At 40.3% G+C, this 23942-nt stretch overlaps 1 protein-coding gene across 1 annotated transcript in view; it reads right to left on the bottom strand.

Moving 5' to 3' along the window:
* Positions 1 to 17239, bottom strand: part of LOC119262341 — a 30471-nt gene extending 13232 nt beyond the window's left edge. Inside the window, exons 1-3 of the mRNA XM_037533790.1 lie at positions 17129 to 17239; positions 4646 to 5005; positions 3870 to 4124 (exon numbers count right to left, since the gene is read on the bottom strand). Of these exons, the coding sequence (XP_037389687.1) occupies positions 3870 to 4124; positions 4646 to 5005; positions 17129 to 17231 (718 nt within the window). The 5' untranslated portion in view covers positions 17232 to 17239. The remainder of the gene's footprint in view (positions 1 to 3869; positions 4125 to 4645; positions 5006 to 17128) is intronic.
* Between the last annotated feature and the right edge of the window lie 6703 nt (positions 17240 to 23942).

The raw sequence follows: 23942 nt of genomic DNA, 5'->3' as shown, positions 1-23942 counted from the left end.
ATCAATCTATGAAGACTAGAGCCTTTTAAGAATGCTGCCTGGTGTGTAGCAAGCAGTATTCAGGGATATCAAAATAACAACAGATATCACTGCTGGATGTTTGCTGGATAATTTAACGCTCTGGGATCCACAAACACACCCATGCGTCAAATTCAGTGTTTTTATATTTGTTTCTGTGTCTTTGAGATGATCGAGCACAGAAATCCACTTCAAACACTTCCTGAATCTGTAGAGTCACCCTTTCCATTCCATCTTATCACGAGATCATACGAGACTCACATGCGGAGTTATGAGCCTATGAAGAGGAGCTGAGATACACATCATCTGCCTCTCACCATGCGGAACATATGGATTCATGTGTCCATCTAAATTCTGTGTGAAACTGACCAATGGACACACAGTAAATCACTAAGGACTGACCATCACCCCAGAAACCCTTCATTCTTCATTCAGTCCACATCGAAGACACATTTGAAATGCAGAGAGTTTACAGCTACTGAAGTTGCAGCAGCACTTTTGGAATGTAGTGATGAAGATAACGGAGCATTTTGATATGAAAAATATGAGGATCATGTGATATGAAGAGACTTTAAAGCAGAGTTTAAGAAGATATGAACAAATCGAGAAAATGACCCCAGGTGGTTAAAAATGTGCTTTATTGGCTACAGTAAAGCCTATACAGCAAGGACCCGAGCTTCGCTGCCCAGGCCCCACTTCCCCGGTCTGTAGCGAGGGTGCTTCACTACACCTCACGTTTGGTGAGAAGGAGGCGGAACAATGAGCACTCTTTCCCGAAAAGAAAAAGATTAGTGTCTGAGCCCCCATGAGTGTCACCAATGGCAACAGTGGCAAGGACTCCCCAAGAGCAAGAGGAAGAAACGTTGAGAGGAACCAAGGCTCAAAAGGGGAACCCATCCTCATCTCGTCGACAGTTTTAAAAGCCAGTGAAAAGTGACCAGCTTAGCTTTGGATTTGGATGAACACAGATCATTTGGAGACAAATGGAGTCACTCCGTCTGGTTTCCTGATATTTAATCTGCAACTATAAACTGTCAAACACTAAAAAGTGTCTCAAGTCACTTTTCATTCCCCAACTTCTTGTTCAAATTTTCATGTTTAACCTTAAATGGTGCAAGAGTTAGCTACATAGTTAGCTACATACTGGCGCCTCAGGCACCATTTAAGGTGAAACAGGAAAATTTAAATGAGACGTGACTTCAGTCTTATCAAATATTGAATCCTGAATATGTATTGTAGTGTTCATGCGCTGTTTCTTGAAATATGAGGCACATGCATTTGCTTTGGCTCTCTATTGGAAAAAGTATTCAAATTTCCATTTCACCAAAATCACAGTCCTCAAAGGCTGCGGTCTTAGTAAATGGCCCTCAATCAGGCTGCAGGTTTAGTCAGAGAAGAAAGACCCCTAAAGACCCCAGGGAACCTAAATCTGTATGTTCTTTTTTATTAGGTTAATCTTGCTCTTGAGTCATTCTACAGAAATGTACACGTTTTTATCTGTCCCTAGGAGTCACTGGTGTTCGTCATAGGTGTTACACTTAAGAAAGGTAACACCAGAGACAATTTTAATGAACAATGCATTTTACAAAATGGCTGCTAAAAGCATCAAACCACCTGTGGTCAAACACGGAATGTCCACTAAAATATGTAGTTTAACCCATTTGTATTCTATTTTTTTTACAATTACCTCAGAATAAAGTCGGTCACACCAGTGACTTCAGCTAAAAGCTTCATATGAAATCATGAGCTAAATGAGAAAATCTCAGATAACGGAAAGACACAGTGGACTCACCATGTGCTTTTCTTCATAGATCCTCAGCAAACAGGTCAAAGGAAGTCAAGTGATGTCATCTGTGTGACTTTTATTTGAAAATAAGATTTCCTGTCATGTAGTAACACCAGTGACATGACCCCTGGGAAACTTTCATTATATACTTTATAATATTAATCTGGCATTTGTTTTCTTTGTTATTTAAATCATATATTCCATAGTCAGTAACTAAGAACAGCTCAGCCTGTTTGCGTTGAAGCCCCTGTAGTTTCTGAATAATAAGCCTTAGTATGTAATAAGCCTGTGATTTTAAGGGGTTATACAGGTTAAACTCTAAAGTAGGCAGTTATTTTGGGTAATATGATGATAAGCAAGTAACTCAATTACACTGAAATACCCAACAGGTTCTAGATATGAACTGAGTAAGTGTGCGGTGAAAACTGTTATTTTATTAGTTAAAAGATTGTAGATGAATAAAGTACAGAGTCTTAAACAGCATATGGCTGTTTATGATCTATAAACTAAAGTGAATCTGGGCTTTTTTTTGGCTCTACTAGTTTCATATTGTTATTTTACTCCGTATAACTTCCTTGTTACTTGGAGGTGTTTCTTAATTACTTTCCTGCTTAAATGTGACATTACAGTGAAAATGTTTTACTGACCAGCTTATTACTGCAAATAATTATGGGATATTGGTCTCACTTTATTTGGATAGTCCACTATAGTCCCCTATAGATCAACTACAGATGTTCAAATTGTTAACAAACTATCCGTTGAAACCCTAAACAGTGGTGGTGTTAGGGTTAAGATTTGGTCCAGGATTAGGGCTAGCAGCTGGGTGAGGGTTGGGTTTAGGTTTTGGGTTGAAGTTAAGGTGAGGGTTAGGATAAGAGCAGGTTTAGAGTCAATGGTCAATTTAGTAGATATGTAGTTGAATGTAACTTGAATGTACATTAAATATTTACAAAGCATTCAAAGTGGACAATCCAAAAAAAGGGTTACTGAGATATTTTGACTATGTAAAAGCTTTATCGGCTTAATATCTAGATGCTGTTAGCCTCTCATTCACCAGCTTCTTATTTGAATTTTTCTGTTCCACCTTAAATGGTGTCTAAGGCACTAGAACTGAGCTAACTGTTGCACAATTGAAGGTGGAATGTGAAAATTCGAACAAGAAGCTGAATACAGCTTCATGACTTTTTAGTGTTTGTCAGTTTCTTGTTGAAGATAAAACGTATCAGGAAACCAGCTGGAGTGAATATAAACGCAAAGAAGTCCATTCATCTCCAAATTATTGATGTTCATCTAAAATCCTTACCGTTTCGTTAGCTACTAGCTAGGCGAGATAGTTGTCTGCGTTGCTATGTAACCAACAGTCTGATCTTCAGGGTTAAATGTCAGCAGATTAATTAGCAGTTAATTCAGCCATTTAAGACCATTTATTGTTAAACTATGTTGAACGATCAGCAGAGCTTTATTTTACTGTACAGGAGGATTATTTTATTTTTACCTATAAATTCTGCTGTGGAGCCACAACAGGTGCATATTGTCGACCCCTGCTGTGAGCTAAGGCTACTGTGAGCTAGGCTAGTGTATAGTAGCAGCGGCTAAAAGACGATTCTTGTGAAGCCATGAATTCTGATCCAAGAGCAGCAGAACAGTTGCTAATGCTAAAGCTTCAGTCTTGAGGCTGTCAAGGTCACTGCTGCTTGTTAATAATTGTTAACTGCTGCTTGTTAATTAAATATTTGTTCATTTCTATAAAAACATGATTCAACCACTTAAAATCTCAGGCTTGTTTCATACTAAGCCTTATTAGTCAGTAACTACAAGAATTTAAGTGCAAATTAGCTGAGCTACTCTTAGGTTTTAGAAGTGTGTAATAAAACCAGTGGGCCCTGGCCATTTAAGTGGTTAATAAAACTGTAAAAAAATGTATTTTTTGTCCAGATTCTGGAGATATAGTCTGCACGAACATGCAGACCACTGAACTAGCTAGTCTTAGTCAGTTTACTTCAGTTAATCTAATTATAATGGCTGTATTTGTTCTGTAGACAATATTCAGAGCAGCTTGGCCTACCTTTCACATCAAGGCTGATCATTTCAGACGTGAAGTTCTCGTGGTTCCTCAAAGCACAGGAATAATTCCCAGAGTTCCTCACAGTCAGAGCAGGGAGGTGAAGAACAGAGCCTGATTCAGGTAAACGCTCTTTGTTCTTAAACCACACAAACTGTGGAGAGCTGAGAGTGCAGTTCTCAGCGCAAGTCAGATTTACAGAGTCTCCTTCTTTTAGAGTCCCGTTTCCAGACAGTCTGATCATCGACACCTTCACAACTTTTAGAGAGCAAGAAAGAGTCCACACGAGTGCGATATTAAGAGCTTATTACCACATGAAAACACTCTGCATGTTTGTGAAGATAATAATGCTTTTTCATATGCAGCCACTTTATCAGAAACCCATCTCTTGTAGCTCTACCTTGTTGGTGTATAGATAGAGACTGTAGATCATCTGTTAATGTACAGTTTGTGTGATTAATAATCAGTTTCTGAACACAGATCCTCTCTTGTCTGGAGGTTTTTTGGGTGGTGCTCCACTCTCAGCCTAGTTGAGTGTCAGTGTTACTGCTGTGCTGTGCTGAGAATGGACCAACACCAAAATAATACCTGGACAATAGCACCCCTGTGGTCAGAAACTGACCAGTGATGAATGGGTAGAGGGGGGTGATAAACTCTACACCTACATAGTGGTGCTATAAGGTAGGTGTTTCTAATAAAGTGGCCAGAGCAGAAGCACAAAGTAGGTGTTTTTAATACACATTAATAATTTGGAGCTTTATTTTAATCTGAATGCTTACCTGACACGTTAAGAGTCACTCCAGGGTCACCTGTCCATTTATCGACATTAGTTATAAATCTGAATTTATACTCTCCAGAGTGACTGAACTGTACATTACTGATTAATAAAGTACAGTTTGATGTTTTGTCACCAACATACTTAAAGTCTCCTGAAGCTGCAGGAGAGTCACTGTTATAAACATACGGTCCGTCGTGACACTTTTCTGAATTTGAGTTCATTGAGCACCAGAAAACTCTTTGCACCTGCTGCCCTGACTTTGGGTAGAAATAAGCGCAGGAAATGATGACATCAGATCCTCTCACAGTGCAGATCTCAGGCTCAGGATAATTCACACCATATTCACCATCTGAGAGAACACCTGCAAAATATGAGTGTCATAAAATCTAAGAAATCAGTGAGGACTGAAGAAGAAAAAATGTTTTTTAACTTTTAACTCAAATCTTCTCTCTCACTCTAACAACCTGTCAGATACTTAAGATCATTATTATTACATTTAGTTTTCTTTTTAATCAGTGTTATCTGCCACGCCTCCTGCCAAGGTTACCTCCTCTGTCTGCTCCCTTTCTCCTGCAGAGTCACTTGAGTGCATGGACTGACTAGAGGACTCCAACTCCCATGAGTCAGTGGGAGATCATACAACTCCCCTACCATCACCAACCACCAACGAACATTCATTCCAGCACTCCTCCTCACTGGAGTTCTAATCTTTCACGTCATTTCATGCCATTAGTTAGTTAGAATAAAAGCCCAGGCTTTAGTCCAGTTCTTTGTGAAGCATTGCAAACCCCTTTTGTTGCATAATGAGCTGTGTTTTTTGTGAAAAAAGCATTTTTTTGTATGACCTGCCATTTTGTGTTGCCCTTTTGGATTGAATTGCTGTGCATTACTTGCTCTCTTGGTTTTCAATCCTGGACTAGTTTTGTTTTTTCTCTAGATGCCACTCTTGTTTTGGTTATCCTGCCTGTCATTAACTTCATTCATAACTGTCATTAACTAATCAAGAAAACTTAAACCTTCTGTTTTTATCTGCGAGTGTCTGATCTGCACTGACTTTGCAACATTAGATGGATTGTCCATTTTATCAGCTCCACTTACTATACAGGTGCACTTTGTAGTTCTACAGTTACAGACTGTAGTCCATCTGTTTCTCTGATACTTTTGTTAGCCTCTTTTACCCTGTTCTTCAGTGGTCAGGACCTCCATGGACCTTCACAGAGCAGGTACTATTTGGGTGGTGGGTCATTTTCAGCACTGCAGTAACACTGATGTGGTGGTGGTGTGTGTTGTGCTGGTGCGAGTGGATCAGACACAGCAGTTCACCTTCATCAGTGGTGACAGGACGGTGTATGCTGGTGGCCTCACAGACTATTACACACCATGTTCTTGGTGTGATCTTTGTTGGTTGACCACTCCTGGGTAGCGTAATGAACTTGAATTTCCACCATTTGTACTATAGTCTGTCTGATTGTGGATTGGTGGGGTCCCAACTCTTTATAGATGGTCTTTTAACCTTTTCCAGCCTGACAAGCATCAACAGCTCTTCTTCTGATGTCCTCAGAAATCTCCTTTGTTCGTGTCATGATACACTTTCACAAACATGTGTTGTGAAGGTGAGACTGTGACAGATCCCTGTTCTTTAAATAAAACAGGTTGGTCACTCACATGACAAACTGAACACAGAACTCCAAGCAGACCAGAAATAAACAAAACTCTTTAAACAATACATACACTTTGAACAGTACATCCAACAAACCATACAAACAAACAAAGACCAGCAAACACAGGGTTTAAATACAAACCAGGACAACGAGGGACAGGTGGGAAACAGGTGGAAACAATCAGGGGTGGAGCCATGAAACTAGAGGGCAGGACTGAAAACCAAAACAGAAGCACATGGACAGGACTTGAAAGTAAACAAAACAAGCACATGGGAGGGGCCAATCGTGACACTTTTATATTGTGTGTAAATTTCATGAAAGAGGGACCAAAATAAATGGCCAAAAATGACTTGGAAAAAAATGTCTGGTTCCATTGACATTGAAAGTAATATATGTTTTTTTCCTTCTTCTGTAAAGATTCCATTTTGGAAATATGAGGTTTTGTTCCGACAGCAACGAAATAAAACTCAGAAGACACAAGTAAGCTCACTGGTGGTTTAACAAATAAAATTCCCTTTAATATTGTATTAAAATAAAATTCTCCATTCCCAGCACTTGTAGAAACAAAATGAAAAATGAAAAAGACAGGAAAGACTGACTGGCAGGCGAGAGATTTTTTATAAATAAATCAAATATCTATATGTGTGTTGTAGTCATGGCGACCCCTGGTTCCTATCACCACCACTGAACCATTTCACACCAAACCACTCTGAATCACTCTGTTTACATCTCACACACTGATATTATGCGTAAAATGTGATAAATTAGTGGCCTTCCCATTATTTTCTGTTCTCTTTCATTTACTACATTATTTTTTTTGTAATTGTTTTGATCACATTTAACGATTTACTTTACATAATTGTTCTAATTTAAGAATCAGAACTTCACCAACAAGTTAACTACACACCTTTATACTTTCAACAACACTTTTAAAGATTGTAACAAGATTATAACAGTCTGGCAAAGAATGCTAGAGAATATGCAAATGAGACAAAAACTGCAGTGCATGAGATCTGCTCTCCAGCAGAGAGAGAAAAAGACAAGCTCAGCCAGAATAAGAACCTACACGCCAGTTTAGCAATACTTTGGTTTCCAACCCAATGAATGTGAAGCTGTACTGAATGTTGCTTAACTGCTCTCTGTGCTTGTATCTAAGCAGCAACCAGCTCCAGTTACTCAGTTACATGTATTTTCCAGCAAATCTTTCATGGATTTGCACTTTTCTCAGTATTTACAAATAATAATAGTTTTACTTAAGTGCAGTTCACTCACAGTCATAAAGGTACTAACTACTCACTGGGGCAGTTCCCCTCTTGTCACTGGGGTGGGACCCTTAAGGGTACAGCTCAGTACCTTTAGTGCGGGAACATAACTGTACCCTAATCCACTGAAATGATGGTTTCTAAGCTGTACTGACTCCACACACCCCGTCTCATCTCCAGCCTTTTTATTTTACTGTTCAGTTTTAAAACATTCGATCGTGAAAAGGTACAAATATGAACTTTTCACCTGGAAAAACTTGTTTCACCCTTTCAATTATCAGGGTGGCATGGTGGCACAGAGGCACAGTGGGTAGTGCTGTCGCCTCACAGCAAGAAAGGTCTGGGTTCAATTCCTGGCTGGGCGAGTTTGCATGTTCTCCCTGTGTCTGTGTGGGTTTCCTCTGGGTTCTCCGGTTACCTCCCACTCTCCAAAGACATGCAGTCAGACTAACTGGACATTCTAAATTGCCCCTAGGTGTGAATGCGTGTGCATGTGTAATTCACTCTCAAGTCGAGATCACGAAACCAAGTCGTTCTTTGTATTACGGGCTTTAATCACACAAAGCATGATAGTGTGCTGTGAGAACTGTTAAGACATACAGAAAGAAAAACAAAAAAAAACAACTTATTTCCACATAAAGACTTCAAAGGAACAACGCGACCGTACTGTTACATGAAATTCGTCACATTACATCTTTACACTCTTACAAAATTACAGTAACAGAAAACATTAAATGTACCTCATTGGCCACTTTCCCTTGAGAGAAAATTAGAAATCTTCAGTCCTTAAACGCACTATGCACTTTATCCAATCTTCCTTCATCACTGCTGATCTTAGGCAGGGGAATCAGCGAGGTGTCTGCCTGCTAGCTTGGTCCAGCATGTTACAAGTATAACCCTCAAAAGTAACACCCTATCAAACCGCGGCAGCAAACTTTGGTTCCCCCCTATCAAAACAAACAATATACATGAAATATATGAAATTATGCTTGTAATATTTAACTATTTTACTAGAAATGTATGTATTTATGAACTCTATATTTTTTAACCTAATATTTATTAATCTATTATTTATTTATTTATTCTGACTTCGATGGCAGCTACAGCATGTATGTCTGTCTGCCTGCCCTGCAATGGACTGGCGACCCGTCCAGGTTGTATCAGCTGGGATAGGCTCCAGCGACCCAGATAGAAGATATGTATTCAATTATCTGTCAAAATGACAATTAATGTTTTCAAAAGGTCCTCTGAGTGTTCATGGTTCTGTATTTGCACATTACATTTACTGATGAAGCCTTGAAGAACCATTTTTTGAAGAGTGTTACAGCCATGCAGGACCTGAGCCGCATTCAGCCACAACAAAACGCAGCAAAGCGTTTATTTAAATGGAAATGGTGATGTGTTGAAGACTCTGTTGTATAGCGCGAGCAACTGTGGCCACTGAGAAGGACACTCTGTGTTTTTTTTAAAGAATTTTCTTTTCAAAGAGTTTAAATATTAAAACGTGTCTTTTAACATCTTTAATTCTAGTGTTCATTTTTTTAGAATCCATTGTGTGCATTGCCTTTTTAATATGATGGGGTTTATATATACTGCATATCACTGCTGATTGAGCGACACCTCTGACACATGCAGTACACCAGAGGACAAAGCCTGGTCCAAGCTGGAAACCATAGCAAAACAGTGCACAACAGAGATTAAACGTGCCCCAGGTACATGATAAACACTGTCCCCGTCAGGAAACAAATCAAACAAAGAAGCTGAACAATGGACTGACCACCCCAGAGTTCAGATCTCAATAACAATAAATACACCAGGATTATTACAGAAAATGCTAAACCATGGTCGCAACCCAAATGCCAAGAAGAGCCATTTTGTCCTTTCACCAAAAATCAAACCACCTTGGGAGTCACCTTGGGAGTTAATGTGCATTTTACCATCTTGGCTGTAAATATGTCTCAGTATGTGTTGATGTGCTGGTAAAGGCTAACAAATCTAATATACATGAAAACACAGACTTACTTTGCTCTGCTTTAATCTTTAGCTCAGCTACAGCCACTTTTCTCACATCTCCAGCAGGAAACTTTTCCACAAACGTAGAACAGTTTCTTGTAAAATGTCTCAACATTCAACTTTTTTGCTTCTCATTCGCCAGCTTCTTGTTCAATTGTACCCATTCCACCTTGTTCTGCAGTTACATTCTGGCACCTCAGACACCATTTAAGGTGGAACGAGAAGCTGGAAACTGAGAAACTGACTTCAGCTTCATGACATTTTCATTGTTTTGTCAGTTTCTCATTGCAGATTAAACATATCAGGAAACCAGCTGGAGTGATTATAAACACAAATAAGTTTGTCTCCAAATTATCGATGCTCATTTTAAATCATTCTCTTTGCATTTCATTGGCTACTAGCTAGGCAAGATTGTTGTCTGCGTTGTTATGGTGACCAGCAGTCTGTGCTGATCTTTGGGGTTAAAGCCTGAATTAGCAGTTCTACATTAACTCCAATGTTTAAGATCATTTATTGTTAAAACTGTGTTGAACAATTAGCAGAGCTTTATTTAACTGTAAAGGAAATATTTTATTTTTACCTAAAAATCTAATTCTCATGTGGAGACATTTTACATGAAAGTAAAAGAGCCACATGTTGCCGAACTTGGGCTAAACCAACTTCTAAGACTGAACTTTGGAGGTGTGCCTACAGATTCTTTGAGGAACTGAAAGTGAGTCTCGCGAAAAGAATGGAAGCTAAAATAAAGGTAAAGAGTGATTCACTGACTGAACACAGCTGAGATTAGATGAAGTAGTTGATGCTTCTGTTTTTTTCTTGATGTTTGGACATGAATAACTTGTACATTTTGGCTAATTTGACTAAAAATGTTATAAACACTAATGCAGTCTCTGACTTTTACGCGGTACTGCACATCTGTGAAGAACATAATCTACTTCAGACTCAGTTTCAATTTAGCCAATCACACTTTTTTCTGTTTCTATTATGTTGGTGACAGACCTATATTCTGCATTATTGTTGCTCAGATCTCTCACGTTGCCTCAGCAAACTTCACTTCCTGTACAGACTGACACTTGGTGGAGTAAGAAGTTCCTTTAAGATAAAAATAAACGTTGCTAAAAGTTTACAGACTTTGGTGTGTGGACTCACATTCAATTTGACAGACTTATTACAGTCTAAACAGATGTGTGGAAAGCAGCCTAAACCCATATTCCTATTCTTCTTCCTGTGAAATAATCATTCATGTAAAAGCACGTTTCCAAAAACCAGCTTGAGTAGAAGAACAAAAGTGCTGAGTAATTTGTAGAAGCGCAGTGGAACGTGTTACTCCATCCAGCTTCTATCAGCATAAGAAGTGAAGTCTTTTAGTCTATTCTTCCCTTTTTTACAACTTTTTTACAACAAAGCTTCACATTGTAACAATAACAGAACCCTTCTTGGTGCTATATGCAACCATCTAAAGTACAGTCTCCATCCATCTGAAGAACCCTGTCACCATGCAAATAAGGGTTCTTTGAGTGTTCTTGCTTCTATATAGAACCATTTTCTTTACTAAAGAACCCTCTTTTTTAAGAGTGGACGCACCGGGAGGATGTTTAGGTCTTTGCTTTGGCTTTTTAATAATGCTACTTTAAGAAGCTCTTCCACTTTCATTATTCATCATTTGTTATGTGCAATCTTCTCAACCAACGGCAACATCTTTTATAATGACCGTAAATTACATTAACTTTTTTTGCAGTATTAACATGTAGCAATGAAGAACTTGATTGATTTCTGACCTTAACTAACCACAAACAAGTGCCTGAACACTTCTTTCCCCTCACTGTACTGTATCAGTATCACCAGTTAAAAACACTTTAAGGGGTTAAAAAGGTTCTTCACACTTGCTCACACCTTCTTTCATTGTTTTTATCTCAGATTAACTAAGTGACTCTACCCACTTCTGCATGTAAGAAACTAAAAGAGCAGCAATAATTCCTACCGGTCAGTGTGAGCAGAGTCAGAACCAAAAGGTGCAGCATCTTCATCTCTCCTCTGGAGCGCGAGCCACTTTTCAACATGTGGTGAAGTTTCTGTGAGCGCTCGCGTCTGCTTATCTCTGTGGGAACTTAAAGTGCTGGTTCTTACAAAAAAAACTGCTTCTAAAGAAGAACAAACCCAAACACCACAGCTGTTCCCTCCCCTTCACACGTTAGAATCAATGATGCAGACAGCAAAACTACCACAACATTTTATGCTTATATCTAAACTGTGCTCTATGGCCACATCTGGGGCCGTATTGTAGAAACTTCTTAAGTCAGTATCACACAAACATTCTAATTAGACTAAACCTCCCTAAATACTGTCCTAAGTTTAGGATAAACTTTCTGTTTAAGGTCTGTTTCTATGGTTTTTAGGCAGCTGTGTCAGGCAGCATAGCTCACTACCAGCATAATGAGCTACATTTATTTCTACTTTAAAATGCTGCTTTCACTGTAAGATACTTTTCTTTTCTAACTCTGCGTTTTAAAAATCTCAAACGCTGCAGACTCACACTCAACTATCCCTCTTATTACCTTTGTGTTTTAATGTTGATGATGAAATATTACAGTGATGATGGTGAATAATGAGGAGAAAGAGCTGAACGCCTGCCTGTTTATTAGGAGGAATAATGTTAGCGTGCTCAGCTAAAGCATTTGGGAAATGGAGACTGAAACTGGGGACATTCTGATAAACACCACAGAGTGCAGCCACCATATTCTTAACTTCACGTTTAGCACATTTTAGTTTTTTTAACCTTTTTTACACAAGTCTGGCTAACTAACTTGATTATCCTAATTATGTGTTCATGTTTCAGTTGTGTTTGTGGTCGGTTGCTAGGTAATAGACATGACAGTTGATTGTCGACTTTAATGAAGTGGGATTAAGATTTCCTAACTTGGGGCCACAGTGGAGCAGGCAATGAGTAGGATGTGTAGAACATGGCTCCTGCTTACTTACTCCTGCTTACTCCTTACTTCAATTACTTCTTTATTTTATTGCACATTATTTTCATAATAGCCCACAGCCAGAGTCAGCAGTGGACACCGCGGCCCTGAGAGCAGACGTCCTTACCTCATTGAAAATGGACATCCCTGCAATTATCAAGTCAGAGCTAAAGAGTGCACTTGCTGAAGAATTCAGCTCTCTGTGAGCTGAAAGAAGTTAAGGCCGAAATTGTAAACAACACAGCGGCTATTCGTACTGGAATGGACCCCATGAAGCAAACCGTCAGCGACATGGTAGAGGGCCTGTCTTCATGGCCAGTGAGGTAATTGAGCTGCGGACTACAGTGGCGGGGCTCAAAACCGAGATGGCTGAACTGAAGGAGAAGTGCGAGGATTTGGAGGGGAGAATACGAAGATGCAATATCCATATCGTGGGGATCGCGGAAGAATCCGGCTCATGCTCAACTACAGTCTCTAATCTTCTTAAAGAAGTGTTGCATCTGGAAAAAGACATTCGTGTCGACTGCTTGCACAGGGGTCTAACTCTGGGAAAGCCGAACGGGAAAGCATGTGTTGTTATCGCCAATCTGTATTACTACCAGGACTGTGTCACGATTGGCCCCTCCTAGTCCTGTCCATGTGTTCTTGTTCTGGTTTAGCCCATGTGCGTTTGTTTTGGTTTAGCCCCCTCGTTTCATGACTCCGCCCCTGATTGTGTCCACCTGTTTTGCACCTGTCCCTCATTTTCCATGTGTATTTAAGCCCTGTGTTTGCCCCTTGTCTTTGCTGGTCTTTGTTTGCTGTTTGTTTGAATATCTTTGCTGTGTTGGTGTTATCTACATTGTTGTGTGTTGGCTGTCTTGTTATTTGTTTGTTTGTGATGTTATTCTGGTTTTTGTCATGTCTGCCCCCCCGATCTATCCGTATTGGCTCTATGACCCTTGACTGTCTTGACCCTGATTTTGGATTTGCCCATGATAAAAGTCACTTATCTCTGCACGTGCGTCCGCCTCCTCGCTCCCTGTCACAGACTGTGTTCATGTGCTGTGCCGAGTTCGGGAGAGCGGACCACTTCTCTACAAGGGAGAACCGATAGCCATCTTCCCAGACTACACCACAAAGGTCGCCAAGGCCTGCGCGGCATTCAAGGATGTTTGGAATCTCCTTCGAGGCTGGCATGATGTTCGCTATGGCATAATATTCCTGGCTCGGCTCCGCATTTCATTCAACGGTGACATGAAGGAATTTCTGGATCCTGAAAAGGCGATGAACTACGTGAAAGGCATCACTGCATTTTGACTCATTTTGTTCTGAATGCCTCAGTTCATGCGTTTTCTATTTCAGTCAGCGATGATCATACAGACGGGCTCTTCTTGTTTCTTTGATTGTAGAGGGTTTGGCAGGAGCCAACAGGCTGGTCACTGAGTCGTTCCCCATTGCTAAGACGTCATGTGTGAACTTTATTGTGAGGGGTGTGACAGTCACCATGTTCTTTTGGTTAACAGGGTTGGGGACCTATCAGACCTGTACTTACAACTGTTTATTTTGCTAACTTACTATCTCTTTTTTCTTTATGTGCTTTTGATTCTATTATTTGGTTCAATGGGTCAGAACTGTGATTATGTTATTCCTTATTATGCCCAATGGAAGATACAAATAGCTTAAGAAGACCTAAAGGTTGCTTGGTTAACTTTATAAGCTGGAATGTTAAGTCTTTAAAGAATCGATTAGGAGTATGCAAAGCAGTAGATCTCCTGGGCCAGATGGCTATCCCTCTGAGTTCTTTAAAGCATTTTCAGAACAACTTGCTCCACTCCTTTTATCTATATTTCAGGAATCGCTTGCCTCTCAGTCCCTCCCCCCTACTGTGCGTGAAGCAACCATTTTGCTTATATTAAAGAAGGACAAAAATCCTCTTCAATGCAGTTCATATTGTCCAATATCACTCTTGAATACAGACGTAAAGATTCTTGCAAAACTTTTAGCCCTCCGTCTTGAACAGCCTCTACCCTCCATTATCTCTACAGACCAAACAGATTTTATGAAGAATAGATATTTTTTCTTTAACAGTAGGCGTCTTCTTAATATTCTTTATGACCCCTCTCCATCCGCCACCAGAGATTTTACTATCACTCGATGCCGAAAAAGCTTTCAACAGGGTGGAGTGGGGTTATCTTTATTGTACACTCGAGAAGATTGGTTTCGGATCAAATATATATCCTGTATTAAGACAATATATTCTTCATTATTCTATGGCTGTGGTACGCACGAATAACAACCTGTCTGCTCACTTTCATCTACAATGAGGCATGCAACAAGGTTGTCCATTATCCCCCTTATTGTTCAATATAGCTATCGAACCATTAGTATCAGCCCTGCGTCAGGATATTCTTATAAAAGTATTTATCATGGGGACCAGGAGCATAAATTATCACTTTATGCTGACGATTTATTACTTTAAATCTCTGATCCTATGGAGAGCCTTCCTAGGTTGTTAGATTTATTTGGTGAATTTGGGAAAATATCAGGCTACAAGATAAATCTTTCTAAAAGTGAACTGATGCCAGTTAATGCCACTGCCAAGGGCTTTCACTACAGCTTAACCACTTTCAAAATTAGTAAAGAGATGTTTAGGTACTTGGGAATATGGATTACACACAACTACAAAGATCTCTGTAAATTAAACTTTCTTCCCATGATATCCTGCTTAAAACAGGATTTCAAACATTGGGAATTGCTACCCCTCTCTTTATGTGGAAGGATCAATACAGTTTAAGATTTTTTAAGATGTTTTATATTTATTTCAGAGCCTTCCTATTTTCTTAACCAGTTCTTTCTTTAGATATTTGAATGCGCTAATTTCAGACTTCATATGGAATAAAAAATAAAAGACTCCACGTATACAGAAGTGTATATTGCCAAAATCTCAATCCCAGGATGGTATGGCGCTCCCCAATTTTCGATTTTATTAATGGGCAGCCAATATTAGAAATTTGCTGTACTGGATGGAGAGTATAGAGGAGTCTCACACCCCTAAGCGGGTGATCTTAGAAAATTCATCCTATCACTCCACCTCCTTGTCAGCACTATTATGCTCCAGGCTCCCATGGGAAAAGCCTATCTCCTATTACAGCAAGAATCCCATTGTTATACAATCAGTTAAAATTTGGAACCAGTTTAAACGGGCTTTCGCTCTTTTCTGTGCCTCAGTTCATGAATGTAGCTCCTTCTGACCTTCTCTGTACTTCTCTACCAACACTCTCAACGCAAAAATTGCATCTGTGGTACTCTTTCTGGGCATGAAACCAAACTGCTGCTCACTGATCTGGACCTCTCGCCTTAGCCTTGCTTCAACAATGCTTTCCCATACCTTCAGATAAGATAAGATAAGATAATCCTTTATTAGTCCCACAGCGGGGAAATTCACAGTATTACAGCAGCAGCAGAATAACAGGAGTAAGGCACTCAGTAATAGAAACGGGAAACAGTATAAACCTTATCAACATTATAAATAATAAAAATTTAAGCTAAATCTCTAGACTATTTACAACAAAATAAGGATAATAATAAAATAAAATAAAATAAAATAAGAGTTGCATAGGAATCTGTATTGCACTTAGCATATTGCACAATGAAAAATGTTCGCATTCTGAATGTAAGTGTATATTGTATGTGGTCTACTGGGAGCAGTGCTGGTTGTACAGTCTCACAGCAGCAGGAAGGAAGGACCTGCGATAGCGCTCCTTCACACACTTGGGGTGAAGGAGCCAGTCACTGAAGGAACTGCCCAGTGCTGCCAGAGTCTCACGCATGGGGTGGGAGTCGTTCTCCAGCATGGATGCTAGCTCCACAGGTATGTCATCTGGACCAACTGCCTTTCCATTCTTCATCCTTTTTAAAGCTGCCCTCACTTCCACCTTACTAATTCTCTGCACTTCCTGATCCACTACCTCTCCCCCCGTTGTCCTCCTCTCTCTCTCGTTTTCCTCATTCATTCGTTCTTCAAAGTACTCCTTCCATCTACTCAACACTCTCTGTTCACTCACTAGTACATTTCCCTCTCTTTATCAGCCTAACCTGCTGTACATCCTTTCCAGCTCTATCTCTCTGTTTAGCCAAACGATACAAGTCCTTTACTCCTTCTTTACTGTCCTACAGGAACAGTGAAAGTGCAAATAAACACTGCGGCGACTATCTTGACCACTGGAATTCTCCCTTTTGCCCAATGTTAATAACAGAACATCACAATAGTATTGATATAAGTGTAACTGTAATGTGAAACTTTTCTGTGTTCAGCCGTCTTTAAGGACTCTCATTCGTTTTATTCCACTTTTATCAAACACCTACTATAGTAGCATTCATCATAATACTAACAACTAAAAGTAAAACTACACTAAAGATAAACTAAAAGTCATTTTTCAGAAAATAAAAACAAACCTAGAACTATTCATACACCCTTAAAACTACCTCAAACTAAGTAGAATCAAAACACAAAATGAAAAAAATCCTAAAAACAAAAAATAATGAAAATGTCAAAGCTATAATGAATGTAGGAAACTAAAGGGGCAGCAATAATTCCTACCGGTCAGTGTGAGCAGAGTCAGAACCAGAAGCTGTAGCGTTTTCATCTCTCTTCTGGAGCGCATGCCACTTCTCAGAAGGCAGTGCAGGTTCTGTGAGAACATGTGCTCAGTGTGGGGTCTTGTACTGACAGTGAGAACTAAAAGAGCTTCTCTTTATAGAACAATAAAACAAACCATGTCTTAAGAAGGAAGTCCACAAACCCGAATACCACAAATGTACATTCCCAGCATTAGAACGAGAGGCGGAGTACAGTATCTCTACTTTAACTCAAGTACGTGGTTTGTGTACTTTGTCCACCACTGGATAATTCACTCACATCCTCAGAAGACACGAACTTCACCAAGTTTAGACTGAGTTCACTTTGAATTCTCTTTCAATTGTGATATTAATTTGCTTGGGGAAGGGGTACGAACAACAACCCACGCTACTAAATGTTTTTCATGCAATTACACATTTCCACCAAAGAGGTCTCCAAATCCCCAAATCGTGCAGTTGTAAGTAAGGTGAACCACTTTGTTTGTTGCTTAAAAATGTAGGAAATGACTTTAGAGCAGATACCTCAACTGAACCAATGATGGAACAAACATATATTTATTTTATGTATTTTATGCAATTTTAAGAATGTAAATTATTACATTCTTAGTTTCCTTTTAAAATAATTTTGAAGTATTTTAGTCCAAATGTATAGCATAAAGTTACAACATACATTTTGTTTTATTTTTACACTCCTGTGGCCCAAAAAAATGGGCCAAGCCCAAAATATAATGGTATTAACTGATGGTTTTGGTTGTTCAAAGTCCTGATTTAAACCCTATAGAGAATGCTTGGTTAAACACAAACCAGCTTTGCAATGTTTTTCAGCTGTATAAAGCCATCAGTGCTGAGTGAAACAATATTTATTCTTCTTTCTGTAAAAAAAATGAACATATTTAAAGTTTCTCTTTGAATTCATTTGTTTGGGGAAGAGATCTGAAGCACAACCCATGCTACAAAATGTTCATGCAGTTACACATTTCCACCAGAGGTGTCTCCAAATCCCCAAATCATACGTAGTGCGTCTATAACTAAAGTGAACACTGACTCTTCTTTCTGTAAAAGACCATCTGCTAGTTTAAACTTCAACTTTTAAAGAAATCAAATAGAAAAACTGCCCCACACTAACTTACGGCAGCTGTTTGTTTAATTCTGGCTCATTTACTGACCAGCAATTTATTGTTATCCATCCATCCATCCATCCATTATCTTCCGCTTCTCCGGGGTTCGGGTCGCGGGGGCAGGATCCTAAGCAATGAAGCCCAGACCTCCCTTTCCCCAGCCACTTCCACTAGCTCTCCAAGGGGGATTCCGAGGCGCTCCCAGGACAGCTGGGCGATATAGTCACGCCAACGTGTCCTGGGTCTTCCCCGGGGTCTCCTCCCAGGTGGACTTGCCTGTGACACCTCCCGAGGGAGGCATCCAGGAGGCATCCTAACCAGATGCCCGAACCACCTCAGCTGGCTCCTCTCGACGTGAAGAAGCAGCGGCTCTACTCCGAGTCCCTCCCGGATGACCAAACTTCTCAACCTATCTCTAAGGGAGAGTCCAGACACCCTGCGGAGGAAACTCATTTCGGCACCTTGTATTCGCGATCTCATTCTTTCGGTCATTACCCAAAGCTCATGACCATAGGTGAGGGTGGGAACGTAGATCGACTGGTAAATCGAGAGCCTTACCTTATGGCTCAGCTCTTTCTTTACCACAACAGACCGGTAAAGAGCTCGCATCACTGCTGACCCAGCACCAATCCGCCTGTCAAGTGGAGGAGTTCAAGTATCTCTGGGTCTTGTTTACATGTGATGGAATTTATTGTTATGACCATTAAAATCTTAATGTTGTTTCATTTTTCATTACATTTTTTTTATCATTGCACTTTGTCCCCTCCCTACAAGACAGAATATTTTTGCACCCCTGTTTCACGTTTGTCCTCACTCTTGTATGTTTTCACCAAGTGAGGTTTCCACATCTTTAGTTTCAGGATGTTTGGCAGTGTTTCTCACTGGTAATTTGGTATCTGACATCACTGAACTGCAACCACCATCAACAACCCATCCCCCCTCCACCACCATAAGACCAACTTCTTCCTCAAAACCTGCTCCCTGTTCGCATCAGTCCAACCGCAGTGCAGATAAACTTAAAGTGGTGACCACTGAGGCCAAATTTGTCACGAGATAAGGATCAACTTTTTTGTGCAGTGTCGTCTGAGAGCTGGTGACAGACAGCAGCACCTCACCAACTCAAACTTAACAACACCAGGCCTCATTCTCCAACCGTTCTTAAGAAGAAATTTCTTCTCATGTTGGATTTGTTTTTCTTTGAAATATATTGTATAATTTAACAATATTTAAGAGCAAAAACCATCGTAGTTTTGCTGAGGAACCTCCAGAAAAGAGAATATGGGATTATACATTCCAGCTCATTTCAGCCTCTGATTATTGTTGATATGAGTCAGCTACACATTCCTAGAAATCATCACATGCTGAAGGACCCACAGAAACAGTTCAGGAGGAAAACATTGTTTATTTAATGCTTACATTCTCAATCCTATAGTCCATTCAAGAACTCTTAAGGCCCAAATAGCTCATATAGTGATACACAGACCAAAGATCATCTCATCAAAGATCATCATCAAAATAATCATAAATAAGGCACCAAGCATGAAATTGTCATAAATCAGAATCTAGCTTTTGTTCCTATAATAGTTTATTATGAAAACCAGCATAGTGGAATAAATAAACAAGTTCACACTAACAAATATATCATATCTGTTTTGTAGCCGGTGTCTTTATAATGATAATGACTATAAATTAGGCCTTTTGTGTACTTTTGTGTTTAAAGGCATTATTCTGTGGTCACTGTACTGTAGATAATGGTGGTGTAGGTGTCTTCTTTCTGCTGGTCAGTGCTGACAGACCTGCAATCACAGAAGCCCAATTAGCCCAAAAAGCACATTAACACTATTAACACCACAATATACACCGATCAGGCATGATCTTTATTTTGACGCTCATTGTCCATTTAATCAGTTCCACTTACTATATAGATGCACTTTGTAGTTCTACAGTTACAGACTGTAGTCCATCTCTGCACACTCTGTTAGGCCCCTTTTACCCTGTTCTTCAGTGGCCAGGACCCCCATGGACCCTCACAGAGCAGATACTGTTTGGGTGGTGGATCATTCTCAGCACTGCAGTAACACTGACGTGGTGATGGTGTGTTAGTGTGTATTGTGCTGGTCTGAGTGGATCAGATACAGCAGGGCTGCTGTGTCGCTGTGTCACTGCTAGCCTGAGAATATTCCACCAACCAAAAGTATCCAGCCAACAGCATCCTAAGTTTGTAGTTTGTAACTGTCCTTGATTGCGGTGTAGCAGTGGTCAAGAGTCTGTTCTCCTCGGGTGGGAAATTTAATGTGCTGGTAGTATTTTTGCAGAACCTTCTTCAAGTTTGCCCTGTTAAAATCCCCAACCACAATGAAAACAGCCGCAGGTCGAATGTTCTGAAGTCCATTAATGGTCTCATGCAAAACTTCCAATGCATGTGACTTATCTGCCTGAGTGGGATGTAGACTGTAGTGAGAATGACTGAGCTAAAGTCTCTGTGCAAAACTCGTAACTTTGACTGTTACGAGTTCAATGTCTGGAGATCAGTGACTGGCAAGAACCGTTACATCTGTTCCCCATTGAGAGTTCACCATAACACATAATCCGCCGCCTCTGCCCTTACCAGAGTCCAGAATTCTGTCCTGGTGATAGATGGAGATGCTGGCTGGTGTGATGCCATTATTTAGTATTGCCGCAGAGAGCCACGTCTCTATGAGCGCTAAAACACAGCAGCTCACGATGTCACGCTGAAACCTTATCTGTGCATTCAGCTCGTCTACTTTGTTTTGCTGGGATTGAAGAAGAGCTCCAAAATTCAGGATTATGAAGAGAATTTTGAAGAGTTTGGAGGGCAAGCCAGCACAGCTACATACACTATATTGCCAAATGTATTCACTCACTCATCCGAATCATTGAATTCAGGTGTTCCAATCACTTCCATGGCCACAGATGTATAAAACCAAGCACCTAGGCCTGCAGACTGCTCCTCAGTCTTCTCAGCTCAGTGAATTCCAGCGTGGTACCGTGATCGGACGCCACCTGTGCAGCAAGTCCAGTCACGAAATTTCCTCACATACATATTCCACAGTCAACTGTCAGTGGGATTATAACAAAGTGGAAGCGATTGGGAATGACAGCAACTCAGCCATGAAGAGGTAGACCACGGAAAATGACAGAGCAGGGTCAGTGGAGGCTGAGGCCCATAGTGCGCGGAGGTCGCCAACTTTCTGCAGAGTCAATCTCTATAGACCTCCAAACTTCATGTGGACTTCAGATTCAGATTATGGAATAAGTTTCCAAGGCCGAGCAGCTGCATCCAAGCCTTACATCCAAGTGCAATGCAAAGCGTTGAATGCAGTCGTGTAAAGCGCCGCCACTGGACTATAGAGCAGCGGAGACGTGTTCTCTGGAGTGACTAATCACGCATATCCATCTGGCAATCCGATTATTTCCAGTGCAAGGAACATTTAATGCTTCAGCAGACCAAGAGACTTTGGACAACTTCATGCTCCCAACTTTGTGGGAACAGTTTGAGGACGACCATTTCCTGTTCCAACCTGACTGCACACCAGTGCACAAAGCAAGGTCCGTAAAGACATGGATGAGTGAGTGTGGTGTGGAAGAATCCTTTAGGATGAATTAGAGCGAACACTGCGAGCCAGGTCTTCTCATCCAACATCAGTGCCTGACCTCACAAATGCACTTCTGGAAGAATGGCCAAAAATTCCCATAAACACATTGTTGAATTCATTGTTGACAACACATTCCTAAGCCTTGTGGAAAGTCTTCCCAGAAGAGTTGAAGCTGCTATAGCTGCTTCAGATGGGTTAAATGCAGAGGTGGGCCAACATCATATTAAACCCTTTGGATTAAGAACCCATGCAGATAGACTGGTGATGTCTGGACACACAAATCAGATCTGATCACTCGCAATTAACAGAGAGGTCATTTGTCTCAAAATATCTGATTTGAGAAATAAATCTGATTTGCCTGCAGTCTGAACACAACCTGGAGTATCACAAACTCATTCAAACTCTTTGTTCACCAAAACCTGCAGCCTGATCAAAGTACGCTACACATATGGGAGGATGTTCCAATACAGAATGGCCCTTATTCGTCAGAGTTACATGAAAAGAACATAAAATGGATGTATGCGTATTTCAGTCATTACTGGTTTCTTCTGTGGTGCAACAGGAATAATAACAATATCTATAATAGCTGCACAGAATCTAACAGTTTGAACATGGTCAACATGTAATTTGTAAATGTGAACTGAAATTTGTCGATCTGGATGTTCATTCGATCATTAGCTCTTCATTTGAGTAGATTTCTAAAATCATACAGCATATGTCCAACTTAAAATGACAAGTCGTCATTCGGGACAGTTGTGTGATGAAGGTTAGGGACCCATCCCTGTGTCCAGAAGGTTGCTGGTTCGGTCCCCTGAGCCAACAGTACATGACTAAAGTGCCCTTGAGCAAGGCACCTAACCCCCAACTGCTCCCTGGGTGCTCTGGATATGGCTGCCCACTGCTCTGGAGAAGTGTGCTTACTGCCCCCTACTGTATGTGGTATTTCACTGCACAGATTTAAGATTATTGTGCTTATTGTATTTAACCTTTGAGAATTTAGATAGATAGATAGATAGATAGATAGATAGATAGATAGATAGATAGATAGATAGATAGATACATACATACATACATACATACATACATACATACATAATTGGTCCCCAAGGAAATTCTGCAGCCAGTAGCCCGCACTTTATTTTACACCAAAACAGTCTAAAAATTAGAAGAGTCGAATAAATTTCAGCTCTTATATTACAGATTAAGAACTTCCTCAGCAGTCGTATAGGGGAGGCTCTGGGCCTGAAATAGTACTAAAGTCACTTTTTACTTTTACCTGAGTCCCCATTTCAGTGAAATAAGAACACTTTTGTTGATTTTAACAGATTTTAGTGCAGTTTTATTCTTCTCTACGCACCTCCGTGTTTGTTTATGTGGACGGCTACTCTGCTCCGTTGAGACTACTTCCGTGTTATCGCGTCGTCGCCATGGTAACGGCTGAAGCGTGAGTTCTGGCCTCTAGTCGGCGATAAAGTCGGGAAAATAACGCGTGTTGTGATGAAAACAATACTAGAGAACAGGGCTGCGAAACGCCAGAGGGCGCACACGAGCGAGTCCTCAATGAATGGGAGTAAATGAACGGATAAAAACGGAAAGTTCAAATAGTTTCTTATCACTCGCCCAGGACTTTCCTTTAGTTTTAGAAAGTAGAAGGGTGTATTTTATTTTAAAAAAGCAAAGGAAACTATGTTTAAGAAAACAGTTTAATTTATTCTACAACAAACGCGTTTTGGGCAGCAGGAGGCGGGCTTTACTGCTACTGAGTGCTGATTGATTGGCGAGCGGAGCAGCTCATTGGCTGTTCGCGCCCTCTGACGTCATGGACCTACATGAGGCGCCGTTTTAAACTCCTATAACGTATAAACTCTTAAAAAATATAACAGCGGTGCTAAAACGTTTTATGCAGTTCTGTGTTCAGTAAAGGATTGTATTCTTATGCATTAAAAATGTTTAAGTATTTATAAACTACAATTTGCTCAAATGCTCCTTCTTAACCCATTCATTCTGGGCTTGCTCAGGAGCACCCTCTAGAGTTGAGAAA

This window comes from Pygocentrus nattereri, chromosome 24 (genome assembly GCF_015220715.1).
Source record: "Pygocentrus nattereri isolate fPygNat1 chromosome 24, fPygNat1.pri, whole genome shotgun sequence".
Lineage (NCBI taxonomy): Eukaryota > Metazoa > Chordata > Actinopteri > Characiformes > Serrasalmidae > Pygocentrus > Pygocentrus nattereri.
Note: the sequence above shows the minus strand (reverse complement) of the source record. Positions and strands in the feature narration are given on the sequence as shown.